At 38.1% G+C, this 15,579-nt stretch overlaps 1 protein-coding gene across 1 annotated transcript; it reads right to left on the bottom strand.

The window, feature by feature from the left end:
- Positions 1 to 8,400: 8,400 nt before the first annotated feature.
- LOC120551568 lies at positions 8,401 to 11,112 on the bottom strand. Its single transcript, XM_039789058.1, has 7 exons — positions 10,724 to 11,112; positions 10,478 to 10,626; positions 10,121 to 10,205; positions 9,574 to 9,903; positions 9,297 to 9,450; positions 9,047 to 9,177; positions 8,401 to 8,748 (listed from the first exon to the last, which is right to left on the bottom strand). Exons 1-7 carry the CDS (start codon positions 11,054 to 11,056, stop codon positions 8,401 to 8,403), a joined length of 1,530 nt encoding a protein of 509 aa, XP_039644992.1. The 5' UTR covers positions 11,057 to 11,112.
- Positions 11,113 to 15,579: the final 4,467 nt, after the last annotated feature.

A 15,579-nucleotide genomic window follows, 5' to 3' on the forward strand; every position in this document is an offset into this window, starting at 1 on the left:
TTTAGGATGATTACATTTAGTTGATAATTAATATAAACGCACAAACTAGGACAGCAAGGAAGTAATAAAATGTACTACTTACCATCATTCTGGTTTCCAGTTTGATCCAACAAGGAGGACACTCCACCCTTCTCCAAAATGGCAATCTGCTTCAGTTTTGGGATAATGGACGACTCCCACCTCCTTATGAACATCTCTGCCTTCCCATCGAACAATCTTCCAAACTCCACATCTAGCTGGCATACGAAACAGCAACCACATGTACATTTTTTTTTTACTTTAATTTTAGATTGTTGACCACGTTCAAGGTCCATTTCAAAGCTCATATCTTTGAACACTTGGGAAAAGATCAGTCTTACCAGGCTTGGGATGTCTATGAAACGGGGGTACTGTTGGACTATGTCTGCAACCGTAGGTGACTGGGTGCTGATCCAATTTCTGCGGTGGCTGAAAGTCTTTTCCATTGCGGTCTTAATTGGGCCCATATTCTCAGGTGATGGCTTCATTCTTTTAATGACCGTCAATCACTCGCTTGGGTCTTCGTCCTCTGAAGGCTGAGCTGCTGTTGCTGCTCCACAAGGCATCCTTCTCTTCTGGTAGCGCCGCTGGCTCTCCTCCAGATTCCGTCTGATATTTCGTAACTTCATTTCTATGAAGCCTTTATGCGATACAGGATCATAGAAATGTTCCTACAAAAAAAAAAAAAAAGAGTAACAAAATAACTACATTTAAAAACTTTGATAATTTCTCCTAGTAGCATTCAAAAACCTTGTGTAATATATGAAATTACTAACTGCAAAGCAAAAAATGTAGTTCACTGGTTTAATTAAGCAATATGTAGTACCTTTATAGGTACTATTTTTACTCAGCATGTTTAATAATGTATAAATACTTACAAATCCTTTACCCTCTCCAGACACCATCACATTCAGTGATGGGAAGAGTGTGGTTAACGATTTATAACTACATTTAAAAACTTTGATAATTTCTCCTAGTAGCATTCAAAAACCTTGTGTAATATATGAAATTACTAACTGCAAAGCAAAAAATGTAGTTCACTGGTTTAATTAAGCAATATGTAGTACCTTTATAGGTACTATTTTTACTCAGCATGTTTAATAATGTATAAATACTTACAAATCCTTTACCCTCTCCAGACACCATCACATTCAGTGATGGGAAGAGTGTGGTTAACGATTTATAACTACATTTAAAAACTTTGATAATTTCTCCTAGTAGCATTCAAAAACCTTGTGTAATATATGAAATTACTAACTGCAAAGCAAAAAATGTAGTTCACTGGTTTAATTAAGCAATATGTAGTACCTTTATAGGTACTATTTTTACTCAGCATGTTTAATAATGTATAAATACTTACAAATCCTTTACCCTCTCCAGACACCATCACATTCAGTGATGGGAAGAGTGTGGTTAACGATTTAGCCAAATGTAGTTTCTCTGCTGTAGAGGGGTAACTGGAGAGCAAAACAAATAAAATGTCATGCCCTTCACAAATTTAATGCCTAAATATTCACTGTATATATTGCTTTATACTTTTCGATAACATGGGTACAGGCTAATTATTGCTAACTAAAATGCTAGTTAACATTAGTAATTAAACCTAAACAGCTCATGTAAGTCGAAACTGCCTGCGAGCTTCTCCTGTACTATACGGTAATTCTTCTACTATGTGACACAATCGTTAGCCTATTTTTACAAAAACGTCTGCTTCGGAGCTATAATGTGAGATACAAGGTAATGGAGCCTTTTATACATTGTCGTGTTTCTTTAGAAATAAACAATGGACAAAGAGAGTCTTTAAACGCTTCAGATGTAACATTACTCGCTGTCAAAGGGACATCAAAATGAATGGCAGTCAATGGAATGCTAACGGGAGGTGATCGTTTTTGTAGCATCAAAATGGCTACGCATAAAGGTTCGAGTTCTGAAGCGAAGCTTACCCTTTGGAAGCAGCAAGCAGGCTCCTTATGATCATTTAAACGAGTTTTATGACAAGGTCGGTGAGGATGGGAAAAAATCTTTCATTTCTGTGAAAACTTTGCCCAACTGGTTTCAAAAAGAAAATCAGCACTTCAGTCACATCCAGAGCAAACCTGAAATGGCACATTGAACTGATTGGATATGAAGATGAAATCTGACGCATAGTTTCACTGTTAAAACTGATAAAATAATTGCAGTCTGTGGTTCTATATGGGCTGTGGCAATAATTTTGAAAAATAATAGCTTGCAGCAACATATGGAAAAAAAGAACTATGAACTAGTTAATTTTTGGAACTGTGAACTTAGTTCAAAATTTTGAAGTATGAATTAAATTTGTGAATTGAACTTTGAACTAGTTCATGTAGAAAGTGAACTTTCCCAAAACTGGTTATGGGAGTATGAGTGGCCGACTGTTCCAACGTAAGCAAAGAGAAGAACAGGACATTGCACCTCTGATTACTCATATGCTTATCTGTCCGTGACTCTGGGGGCGGAGCATCTGAAGGGGCGATGTGGGGGTGTATTCATTCTGGCAGTTGAGTTCAAGTATCATTAGTCTCGCATTATTAGACTTTCCTTCACAGCGCTGCGGAAGAGGGCCTGGCTAGTCCACACAGCAAGCCTCTGGTTTATTGGCATTTCTTTAAAACCCTTGTGTGGTGTTCATATTTGTATTATTCAGCCAGTGTTCGTGGGTCTGCTGGACCCGCTGCATTTTTGGGTTTTTAATTCAACACAATCAAACAATTTTATGTTAAAACACTCAACAGACGTTTACTTCATCACAATTACAAGCAATACAAACAGCATATAATATTTGCCCTTTACCTTTGTTAGATCACTTTTTTTATTTTTATAAAATGTTATTTAAAAAAAAATCAATCATAATCAAGAGTAGAAAAAAATTCAACAAATATACAAATGAAGCAAGGTTTTTCATAACAATTGAGTTTTATGTATTTGAACATCATTAGAAATGTATCCCATTCAGGTCAGTTTACACAACACAAGCTGAACACATGCACATATCCAGGGACATGCACACCGGTACGGGCTATTGTTGCCCGGGCAACAGCCCGTTTGCCCTGTTTGGCTTAGCTGCCCCTCTGGGGAAAGAGCCTGAATAAACTTTTCTTTCTTTCTTTTTTCTGTGTTGTGGTTGCATCATTACGATAATATGACCATCATTACCAAAGTTATCAAATTAAATCACTATATCATCCAATCTTGCCATCAGCGATGCCCACTGCCCCCAGTCACGTGACTTCTCTCGTGGTTTCTCACACACGGACATATGAAAGATGGAAAAGCCTATAGTTAAAGTATACTTTATTCTGATTCTAATAATTCTATTCAAGATGAGGCCTACGCCAAGGCTCCAGACCAGAGAGTGAGAATAATGAAAAGACCAGGAATTTTACTAACACCTCTCTCTCTCAAAATATCTACCAGACAGTGTTTGCCACATAATATGATTTTACTGACGATAGCTGACAGGTGTTGCGCAAAAAAACACTGCCTTCTTAAAATAGGAATGCACACGACTAAATGCACTTGTCTGTGCAAACAGATTGCACCCCCCTAATCAGTCCTTCCAGAAAAACGCAAAAAGTTTTTTTGTGACTGTTGCGGGCAAAAATCCTTGATTATGTGGCATGTTTTCTTAAAAAATGCGATGGAATATGTGGGATATTTATGCAATTTTATGCAATGAAACTGCGGGAACTTGCAAAAATTTCGGGAACTTGCAAGAACGGTTTGATGACAAAGAGAAGAAAAAGTGATTTGCATTGCAATAAGTAAACAAATAAGATACAAAAATATATACAAATAATATAATATTAAAGTAAAAATAAAAGTAATAGTCTAAACAGAGGGAAGTAAAAGATACAAAAGAGACAGACTTTCAAAAATCGTTAATAATATAGATAGCAGGAGCACTTAAAGAAATTTGAGTAGACATCAGATATTAAGATAGCTTTCTGATACCAACTAAAGAGACTCAAAGTACATGTCAAATTCAACCTCCAACACCTGCTTTTCGATGATGTTCACGTCGCGTAATTACGTCACTTTATAACGTTCCCACGTAGCGGAGAATGGCTGCTCTTGTGTGGAAGTAAACGCAAAAAATTTCAACTTTCTGCTAAGATATATGTGACTTTTTGCAAACGAATCGCGGGGATTATGAAATCATGCAAGCACCGCGTATTTTCTTGCGGAAATCGGCAATTTATGCGCGAGAAGTGCGCGGCATATTTGAAAAAATGTGTCCCCTGCATATTCTCTATATATAGAATATATAGAATAGAATATGCGGACTTTGGCTGATTATGCATTGAATTATGCGATCGCATAATTGCGTTTTTCTGGAGGGACTGCCTAATAGAAGGAGCAGAGCTCCGCGGCGCTGCTAAGTCGGTTCCTGCTGCTGACGATCCACAGCCAGCACGTTCCCAGATAATGTGGTGAACCTTTATTTTCCAACCCTTACAAGAACACCTTTTGTTCAACAGTATTATCCAGCTACATTTAAGCACTTGTCTATGTGTGTCTAAGGTACGTTTTGACTTTGGTGCATGCCGATTTAACGATACTAACTGTGGCTAACTTGGCTCCCATTAGCTGGGCGTCTTGCTCCTGTCAGGATCTGGCTGAGACTGATTGCCTTTGTGCCACTCTTGTGGCCTTTTTGCGTATTTTGTTGTTATTTGTGCTTGTTGCTGTGTTCCATGTGTTCTGTTGTTACCTGTCTGTCATCTGTCTTTGTCTCCGCCCATCCCCTTATATGGTCTGAACTTCCTCTCTTGTTAGTTTCCCTCCACTTCTGTTCTCACCTGTTCCCAATTGTCTCGTTAGTTTCCCTCCGTTTCTACTCTCACCTGTTGCTCGTTACTGTCTTGTCCAATCCCCTGTCTTTCTGTTTATTGGTCTGAGTATTTCTACACCCGTGTTCCTTTGTCTGTTGTTGGTTCATCTCTCTCTGTTTGTCTTGTGAGAGTCCTGTTCATTTGTAGTTGTGAGTTTGTAGTTGTTTAGTCTAAGTAAAGTGTTTGTTCTGCACTTCTACCTGGAAGAGTCTTGCATTTGGGTCCACCTGCTGAAATTGTGACAGCTCTAAAGCTAATTAGTTAATTAACATGCTAATAATGTTAACGTTAAATAAAATATTTCACTCCCCAAAAGAACTGGAGTGTAGACTTCTTGGAGGGTCTGTTAGCACAATTACATATCTAGCAAGCCACATAATAATAATAATAATAATAATAATAAATAATAATAATAATTCATTGCATTTATATAGCGCTTTATCATAGACACTCAAAGCACTTTAGGGGGGAGGACTACTCTCTAACACCACAACCAATCATGTGTCGGACAGCTTCATAAAACATTCTCCGAAAAGCACCAACACTCTTATAAAGGATGTGTCAAAATTAACACAAGCTGTGTTAATTTCCTACACATCAATGAGTTGTATTTGGGACAACACTTGTTATGTTAGTTTTGACACATTAAGTGTGTCAAGGATATTAACACACTTTCTGTGCAAGATAGATTAACACATAGATGTGTATTAATGTGTAAATACTAACACAGTTATGTGTTTACGTGAAATATTGTGCAATTATTAGCACATTCATGTATTGTGAAAAGTTACAGTAATCAGAAATGTCATACAAAACAAGCATGTTATTCTACACAGAATTAAATCAAATGAATATGCCACTAATTATTTTGAGAAATTTATTTTTCTAAACATCTTGACATTTAGTCAACATTACATTTTGAATTCAATAGACACAAAACATCAAGACTACAAAATATACATCTTGGAATCTGATTTCCCCTTGAGATTTAGTCAACATTTCATAAAACAAAACATCAGCACAAAAGTGCATATCTTGGGTTGATATAAATCTCATTTTCCCTAAAACCTGTATAAAAATCAAGCGGTCTAAAATCAGACAAATCACAAGGAATCCTTATAAGTTTGAACTCATCAACTCTTTCAACAGCATAAGCATACATGTGGTCATCAAAAAAGTTCACATTTACAACCCGTACAAAAGCTAGAGCAGTGCCTTTGTCTACCTGTGGGAGAAGATGAACTATTTCTCCTAAGGCTGGTTCATCAGTGTCTGCTGACATTACAACAACTGTCCCTGTTCTGTATGTCTGTCCATACAATGTCACCATGTGAGAAACGCACATCATTTCTGAAAAGTCCTCATTAAGTGTTGACCTGAGATGATCAATCAAGTGTTCACCATTGTCTAGGGATCTGAGAATAACTGGAAAAGCATTTGTGACGCACATTTTGTTACCCAGTGGTTGTCCGGATCTCCAGCAATGCATTTGCTGAACCTGGTTTTTGTAGGCCAGTGTCTTTGATATATTCTTAAAATTGCAGACAACATGTGCTTGTCTTTTCAGAGGGTTGTGTTTCGCTTCAAACCGCATACACCATAGTTTGGATAGTGGTCCAAATAAAACCATCATGCTTGGATAATGTGTCATAAAATGGTGTTTAGGGATCAGTTTTATGTTTGGGTAGATTTCTTTGAACATTTTATGATGGTCTATAATAAGCTGCTTTAAATACACAGCAAGTCCAGTTGTTACAATAGGTGCAAAAATGATGCTGCATATTTCACGAAGCAATACAAATAATTGCCAGTGTAGGCTCTCTGGATTCACCAGGTCTCCAAGTAGGAAAGGTAAGACTTGTATAAGACACCACATTTGTGCTGCAGTCTGTCTAATTGCAGTCTCAGATGTCCTCAAATTGAGGATGACACTGGGTTTGTTTTTTTCATTTGAATACCCATAATCAAAGCTGACTATTCTTTCATTTAATTGTTCCAGGTTCAAAAGCTTTTCCTCATAAATGTATTGTGCAGTAGTAGTTTGACCTCTAAAGGTGCAACTCCCTTCGGGACCATCGTGCATTATGTCAACACCCGCATTTTTCGGTTACATGAAAGTACTGTAGAATATTCAAGCATGAATCTTCTTTGATTCCTGTCACAGTTCCATCATTTAAAGCAACATGGTGCTGGTAATTGTCTCGGTTTCGTCTTTCAAAGTTGTTTTCATCAAATACCATTTGTGAGATATTCTTATGAACCATGCAAATATGGCGGCACTTGTTGGCGGAAAAGCTTTCCAAATAACCACATAATGAATGAATTGCTAAATTGTCACCTGTTAACAGACATACTGTTCCAAACAGCAAGTGCAATTCTCCCTTTTTATGCACTCTATACCATGACATTCCAGAAATCTAATGTCATCCAGGAGTGGTTCAAGTATCTTTCCAAAACCATAGGTTTCTCGGTCAATGGAATTGAACAGAAGGCAGAGATGGATATTTGCTAAGCTTGAGTTGTACTGAGGTGGCAGGTTTCTTAAAGAGAAATACACAGCCCCCATTTTATGAATCTTTGTTTTTGACCCCAGAGGATTTGTGGTTTCCACATCATCAAAGTAAAGTTGAATCTGTAGTGCATTTGGATGTCTTTTGTACAAGTCATGACTGGCAAAGTGAGCACCGTCACAGTAATCCCGCATCTTTCCATCTGTACTCTTGTGAGATTGCAAATACAAGGTCTGCATTTTCTCATTGCAAAATATAAATTTCAGTGTCTCAAGTATGGAAATATACTGAAAGGTATTAGCTGTTAGTGATTGTTTGACTAATCCATGTCTTATTGTGGTGTCAGCTCTATGGCCTAGGAAGATTTCCGTTGGCTTCACAAGAGAATACTTATTTTCAAAATATTTTGTCATTTTATAGGGGGTGTCCAAATCGTTAAATACATTTCGCGCACTTTCAAAGTCTTTCATTAATAAAACAACATCCTCATTGTCTTGTGGTAGTGAATAAGTCCTTAGCAATGAAGTGGTAGATGCTTGAAGGCTATCTACTGTCCTGTCCAATAGTTCTTTGGTGCAAGTAACACTCCTTTGGACATCACTTAAAGTTGCATTTGAAGCAGAGTACATTTGTGCGACAAAAGTTGCTGCATAGCTACTTAGTTCTGCACCTTTAGATTTAGATGAAGACAAGTCTGTCTCTACATCAATGTCCCTATCTGATATTGCAGTGTCTGGTGTCACATCTGTTTCATGGATGGTTGCATTGTCTAAAGTCTGGTTAGACAAACTGCTTGCGCAAGTGTCGCCAGATAAATGCTCCCTTGAAAGATGCCTTGAGTAGGAATTCAGATTATGGTAAGTCCTCTGGCAGCCATTTTGACTGCAAATAATGGTATAGTCCTGACTGTCAGATAAAGAGTGTACTACACGTAGATGCCAGCGAAGTTTCCTGATCTCACTGGAAACTGAAACTTTTTACTTGCGGGTTTAGGCCCGGAACAATACATGCTAGTTGAGTTAGGCCAAAACCTGAAGCTTTCCAATGAGTTCCATCACTTTGGATCGTCTCGCTGTCTTAGACACTGGCAAGTCATAGATATGCTCGAGAAATATGAAAACTGAAGTAAGCTGAGTAGGATAAGCAACATTGCATACCCAAAAAAACTTGAACAGCTTATCCAGGGCACAGGTTAGGCTGTCATCATGCAGTGGAATGGCAACCTTGTCACTTCTGGCAACAATGACAAACTGGCGTGCTTGGCTGGACAGATGACCGATGCACACTAACTGTGGCTGATGGCTCTGCTGAGGGGGCCTCAAGGATCCATCATCAACATCACAAAGGGAGGGGATGCTGGTCCCGTGCTTAAAAAAAGTAAACAAACACATTTCAAGACTGAAAAACATCAAGGAGCTAACATAAGATGACAGTGTTAAACAATGCAACATATGCATTTAATTAAGGTTAAGAGAGATCCTAGGACAGTTGGAGAAAAAGAATTCTACTGATGTTGACAGATTGTAAATCTGCAAAAATAGAAATATCCTACATATTTGTCAAATTGTTTCAGTTCTAGTAGTCCAGCTATGATCTTTTAAAATAAGATAATTGTAATGTATGATTTTGGGAGAGATTACCAAACTTTTGTGTAAGTATACATACCTGCACAAAGTTCAGTAGGTATGACACAGCTGACTTCACACTACATCGGCTTGAGGCCGCTGGACCTCTTCCTGAAGCCGTTGGTGGAAGCAGGTGAGTGAGAACTTGCAGCATACTGTAGCAAAGCTCATCTTTTCAAAAACAGCACAGGGAAAAGGGTTACTATATTTAGGATGATTACATTTAGTTGATAATTAATATAAGTACGACAAACTAGGACAGCAAGGAAGTAATAAAATGTACTACTTACCATCATTCTGGTTTCCAGTTTGATCCAACAAGGAGGACACTCCACCCTTCTCCAAAATGGCAATCTGCTTCAGTTTTGGGATAATGGACGACTCCCACCTCCTTATGAACATCTCTGCCTTCCCATCGAACAATCTTCCAAACTCCACATCTAGCTGGCATACGAAACAGCAACCACATGTACATTTTTTTTTTACTTTAATTTTAGATTGTTGACCACGTTCAAGGTCCATTTCAAAGCTCATATCTTTGAACACTTGGGAAAAGATCAGTCTTACCAGGCTTGGGATGTCTATGAAACGGGGGTACTGTTGGACTATGTCTGCAACCGTAGGTGACTGGGTGCTGATCCAATTTCTGCGGTGGCTGAAAGTCTTTTCCATTGCGGTCTTAATTGGGCCCATATTCTCAGGTGATGGCTTCATTCTTTTAATGACCGTCAACCACTCGCTTGGGTCTTCGTCCTCTGAAGGCTGAGCTGCTGTTGCTGCTCCACAAGGCATCCTTCTCTTCTGGTAGCGCCGCTGGCTCTCCTCCAGATTCCGTCTGATATTTCGTAACTTCATTTCTATGAAGCCTTTATGCGATACAGGATCATAGAAATGTTCCTACAAAAAAAAAAAAAAGAGTAACAAAATAACTACATTTAAAAACTTTGATAATTTCTCCTAGTAGCATTCAAAAACCTTGTGTAATATATGAAATTACTAACTGCAAAGCAAAAAATGTAGTTCACTGGTTTAATTAAGCAATATGTAGTACCTTTATAGGTACTATTTTTACTCAGCATGTTTAATAATGTATAAATACTTACAAATCCTTTACCCTCTCAGACACCATCACATTCAGTGATGGGAAGGGTGTGGTTAACGATTTAGCCAAATGTAGTTTCTCTGCTGTAGAGGGGTAACTGGAGAGCAAAACAAATAAAATGTCATGCCCTTCACAAATTTAATGCCTAAATATTCACTGTATATATTGCTTTATACTTTTGGTAATGTATATCTGTTCATATTGCATATTATGCAACACAGTGTTGTCTAATAATAATAATAATAATAGGGGAATAGAGAACATACTATAGTTTTTTTTAATCCACCTGTGCTCAGACCTGAACGCTTACAAAGTAGATACTTTGACTTAGAAATTAAATAAAAAAGTATATTAGTCTTTCCAACTTACAATCCATGTTTCTCTACAAGGTCACAGACACTTAATTTGACAAGCTTCTTTCTGCTGTTGGTGGATAGTGTGCCTGTATGTTGATGTTCAGTCAGTACGTCTGGAGCCTTTGTTTCCAGAAGAGATTTTAGCTGTGCAGCCATGTCATTCTACAAAACACAAGAACAAGCAAGTGGATTATGTCAGCTACAGTTTGCTAGGTTAAAAAAATAAAGAAAAAGTATGGAAGTCACTGAAAATGGTCACCTTTTCGATTTCCACATGTGGTCTTTGAACCTCCATAAACTCCAGCTGGACCACTGTCGCAACCCTTACTTGGAACTTGTCGTAGTCCTTAACATCTGTACTTGTGTCACAGTCAACGTAGTCTTGGAAGTCATTGTTGTACTTGAGAAACCTTTCTAATTGCACTGAATGTGAAAACTCTGAGTGACAGGCCTGCAAAAGCTGTGAGGCATCTGCAACAGTAAAAAGTTTCTTGCATGTTTCAGTGCCATCTTTATAAATGGCTACAAGCACTCTCTTTGCCAGTGGTCCAGGGTCTGGTGGTGGATAAGTGTCCTTTTCAGAAGACTCCATTTGGGCCACTGCAAAGACAAAAAAAAAGAAAAAGGCATAAATACATAGTTTACAGGAAGAACTTCATAGCAACAAGTCCCTTTAAAACTAGAAGGCAGGAGGTCTGAATTATGAGATGAAAAACAAATTTAGCTTCACTTATGTATAAAATGATGATGAAGAATGATGACTTGCATATCATTTAGAATTTTACTATTACATTAACGTTGGTTGAATAAAAAATATTGCATAAGTAATAAACTTGACTTGAATCAAATTTAACTTATAATATTGTGATATATCAAATTCAACAAGTTTGTGACAGTTCTATACTATAAAATAACCAGTGATTTGTTACTTACTGACAAGTCTGGCAACAATGCATTATTATTCTGTTATTTTCTAGAATTTCGACGACTCATAGCACATTTACAAGATGGCGTGGCAAAGACACACTGCACTTGCTTAAATGTGTCATATGATGGCACATGGTCAGAAGCACGTCTGACATATTTCCCCCTTATCCATTTTCAAGAGGTTAAATATTACATCTGGCCTAATTTATATATTTTTTTTAAACTGCACCAATAATCTCATCCAATAGCAAGCAAAATTATTCTAGCACGGTTTAAAAAAAAAAAAAAGCGCCATAACGCTGATGTACATAATGGGCAAGCCAGCCAAACAAGAAAGTCATGGCGCGATTTTCAATTTCAATATCAACTGCCCCAACAAAGCAAAATGTGAAGTTTATTCCACACGGATAAAATTTAACAGATTAAAATACAAGTCAACTTTTTATCAAAAGGCTTTAATCTTCATGACGACTTTTCAAAGGTTTTGCTAGCTAGTTGCTGGAGCACAGACATAACATCCTTGGCTAGCTAGCTGTATTCAATAATATTAGATATGTTAGCTATCAAAGCTTAACATTTTTGGTATCATTTCCAGCACATTAATATAAAGCACTGTAGCGGATATGGCTTTCTGTCGGCCAAAATTGACTTTGCTAATGTAACATAACTTAAGACAGCTGTGTTAAGTTAGCATGTCAGTCAAGAGAAATATCAACCTAATGTTAAATACTAAAACTCTCCCCCGCCTGCATGTAGCTAAATGAGTCAGAGCTAGCTAACGTTAACGGTTAGCTTAAACTTCGTATATTAATGGTAACTTACATAGCATTCACTGCAGCCATTAACCTTATGCTTCGGGGCCAAGTCGACATTTTAATATTGAATATTCACTTCCAAACATCATACTGCTATGAATGATCACGTTAAAAGCAAAATAACATATATTTTACCTGTTCATCAGTTCTGCTGCTCCTGAAGCTGTCGGTTAATCCCAGAACAAAGAGTTTGTCTCAGCACAAGCGGGAACTACTATGGCTACGCCAAGACCCGCCCTTCAATCACTATTTGCCAGGCGTCCATGCTCGAGGTGAAATGCCTAACCCCAACCAATCGAGCTGCTTCGTATGGCGGGTCTTGGCGTGGCCATAGCAGGATTAGCAAGCGGGTGAGATAAATCAAATGAACGAGGGCAGACATACGCAACGTGATTGGCCAATAATGTAACACATTCTGGTGTGTTAAAGAGGGTGCCACTTGCAACACATTATTTGCAGAAACCAACGCAAAATGTGTTATTTTATGATTTACACATGTATTGTGTCACAAAAACAACACATCTTTCTTAAGAGTGAACACGGCTGGGAGGTCAAGTGTAGCTTTAAGTGAAGATACTGGACGCCAGAGTGACAGAGAAAAGACAGAGTGGCGACACTCCCATTGGACTCCATTGTACGCTTTTTGCCGCCTACTTCTGGGGTATGCAGTCCTGGATAGTGCCAAATGCCGGTTGGACTTTTAGTCCAGCATTGCATTTTATTGGTTCTCTCATCTGTCCAATCAGTGCCAGCAGGAGGCGGGACATGGATTATTTTAAGTTTTTAGGAGGCGGGGCTTGGATTATTTGAAGGAGATCGTTGCAGTCAAGGTAATGGTATGTTTTATGTTGAACTGTATTAGAAAATGTCAGGATATTAAAGTATTTGGATTGTAAAGCTTGTTTTTCTATCAGCCTGTTATTTAACTAGCTAGCTAACTAATGTAAGTAAGCTAGCTCGCAACATTAGCTAGCTAGCTCTAAGAAATGACAGTATCATAGCTAATGTTAGCTTATATTCTATTAATTACCTTAGCCTGATGAAATGTGTAACTTTTACTGGCTATGATAGCAAGTTGCTGCTCTCATTGCACCTTATGTTAGGTCTAGGGACATTTTTGCTGCGGTAGTCTTGCTGCTCTCAGGGCATTTTATCACAGCTACATGCTAGCTACATGCAGCAAAATTATTGGATGCTCTTAGTGCATTTTTGCTGCATGAATTCGAATACTGATCTTAGAGCACCTTGTATCTGCATGCAACATGAATTGGCTGCTCTTCGCTGCATATATTCTAATACTGCTCTCAGGGCACCTTGTAGTATTTGCATGAAACATGAATTGGCTGCTGGTAGTGGCTGCTGGTGGCGACTGCTGGTAGTGGCTGCTGGTGCTGGAAGTGGCTGCTGGTGGCGACTGCTGGTAGTGGCTGTGTCAATATCACTATGAAGTGCCTTTGGTGTCCTCATCAGACTCACTCAGTCACCATGAAAATGTAGCAGAATAATGAAAGTCTGAGGTCTTATTATAAGTGGCCAAACATTTGCACACATATCAGTACAGTGATAAGTCTCTAAAAAAGTTTTTATTTTTATACAATTTTTTTTCATTGGATGTACGTGATTTTGGCATGTCCCACACACTGCTCTGCTAACTATAGTATGTGTAATAAGTGGTTAAATGATACTAAATCCAAATTTTTTTTACATGGTTTTACACAATAAGTTATTTGATAAAACAAGTAATTTTGATCATGTATATTGTATTTTCATAATCCTACTGAACATTTTGCATGTGTCCCTGTCATTATGGGGTAACTGCCCCTTTAAGAAACTGTTAGGTTGTAAAAAGTTAAAAACTATGCTTATGTATTATGTTTTAAATAATAAATTGTATGCTGCAGTCAGGTTATGAAAATAGGAATGGAATCTAGAATAACTAGCCTACTAAGGTAAAAACAGCTGGTTATTTCTTTCCCCCTCTCTTCCTGTTTCTTGCAGATAGATTAGGTTAAAACCAACTATTAACATACGAAGAGAAACGTCTCTTTGAGTCTCCAACCTCCTGTTGAGCTAGACGTGATTAGAACAAAGGAAATGCATATTACTGTAGAATCAACACTTCCATGATAAACAACTTTAGTCTGTGACTTGAAATTCAGAGGTGTGTCCTTATCCTGAGACACAGGAATAAATGTGGGAGCAGGAGAAAGATTCGAGACTTCAATCTGTGACCCCGCAAGGGAAGCAAGTTGAAGTCTGCTATTTACAGCGTATTGTTTTGTCATGTCGCATGGCTGCAATCTGTGTCCCCACAATGGGAAGCATGTCTGTAGTCTGCTGCTGGCAGAGTTTTATGTTTGATTGTGTTTTGACTGTCGTTTTTCATCGTGTTGTTTTATTAAACCTTTTGCTTAATCTTTCAATTCGACCCCAGCCTCTCCTTTCTCCTCCAGAAATCTAAGAACACGTCTTTTAGAGATATTCTTAACAAAACCCACTGATGTTTTCAGTGACATCACTACGAGCATTTTGTCTTTCTTCAATGAAGGCTGAAGCAGTGTCTAGTTGCAGAGTAAGTATTTACACTTATGTTTCATAATTTTCAGCATATTATGTGTGTAGTTGGATGTTGTCAAGCTTAACATGTCCACTCTGTCATAGTGAAATATCAATTGATAGAAAAACCTATCAGAACTTTGAAATATATTTGTAAAACAGTACACAGTCAGCTTGCTAACTGTAGTATGTTGCTAAGTGAAGGTCCACCATGTGCTCATTAAATGCTAACATTAGCCAAAAATGTCCACCCTGTCATTGGCCACCCTGTCAGCAAGCCTTCCATGACATGGTTCATGACAGGAAGGACATGTGCATAGTTTAGGCCACATGCTGATAATGTTACACATATTACAACAGCTATTACACACATTTTATAACAGTACATGCTATACATAGTGAGAATGGACAATATAGACAATTTTTTTGGCGATACCGGTATCAGCAAACCTAGTTTGATAAGGCAAGCCTAGTTTAGCGGGACTGCCAATATGTGTAAGGGAACATTTTGAATCGTATTTTTCAAGGAATGAGGTCAAAAGGAGCTGATATAGCAAGGAGATATCGGGAACGTTGTGATGCTGACCCAGACAGAAGAAGAAAGTACCTTGAGAAAGAAAGGGTCAAATGGAAAAAAGACAGAGAGACTGGAAAGAAGAAGGGTGTCAATGAGCTCAGTGAGAGAGAGAAGAGGGCAAAAAGAAAGAAATGGAGAGAGGCAAAAAGTCAAGCCAGAGCCATAAACAGGGCCAGTGCTTTGCTACAGTCAGAGACACCACCCAACTCCCCTGCTGAAACTCCTGAAAATCAGCGTGAG

This window comes from Perca fluviatilis, chromosome 2, assembly GCF_010015445.1.
Source record: "Perca fluviatilis chromosome 2, GENO_Pfluv_1.0, whole genome shotgun sequence".
Classification (NCBI taxonomy): Eukaryota; Metazoa; Chordata; class Actinopteri; order Perciformes; family Percidae; genus Perca; species Perca fluviatilis.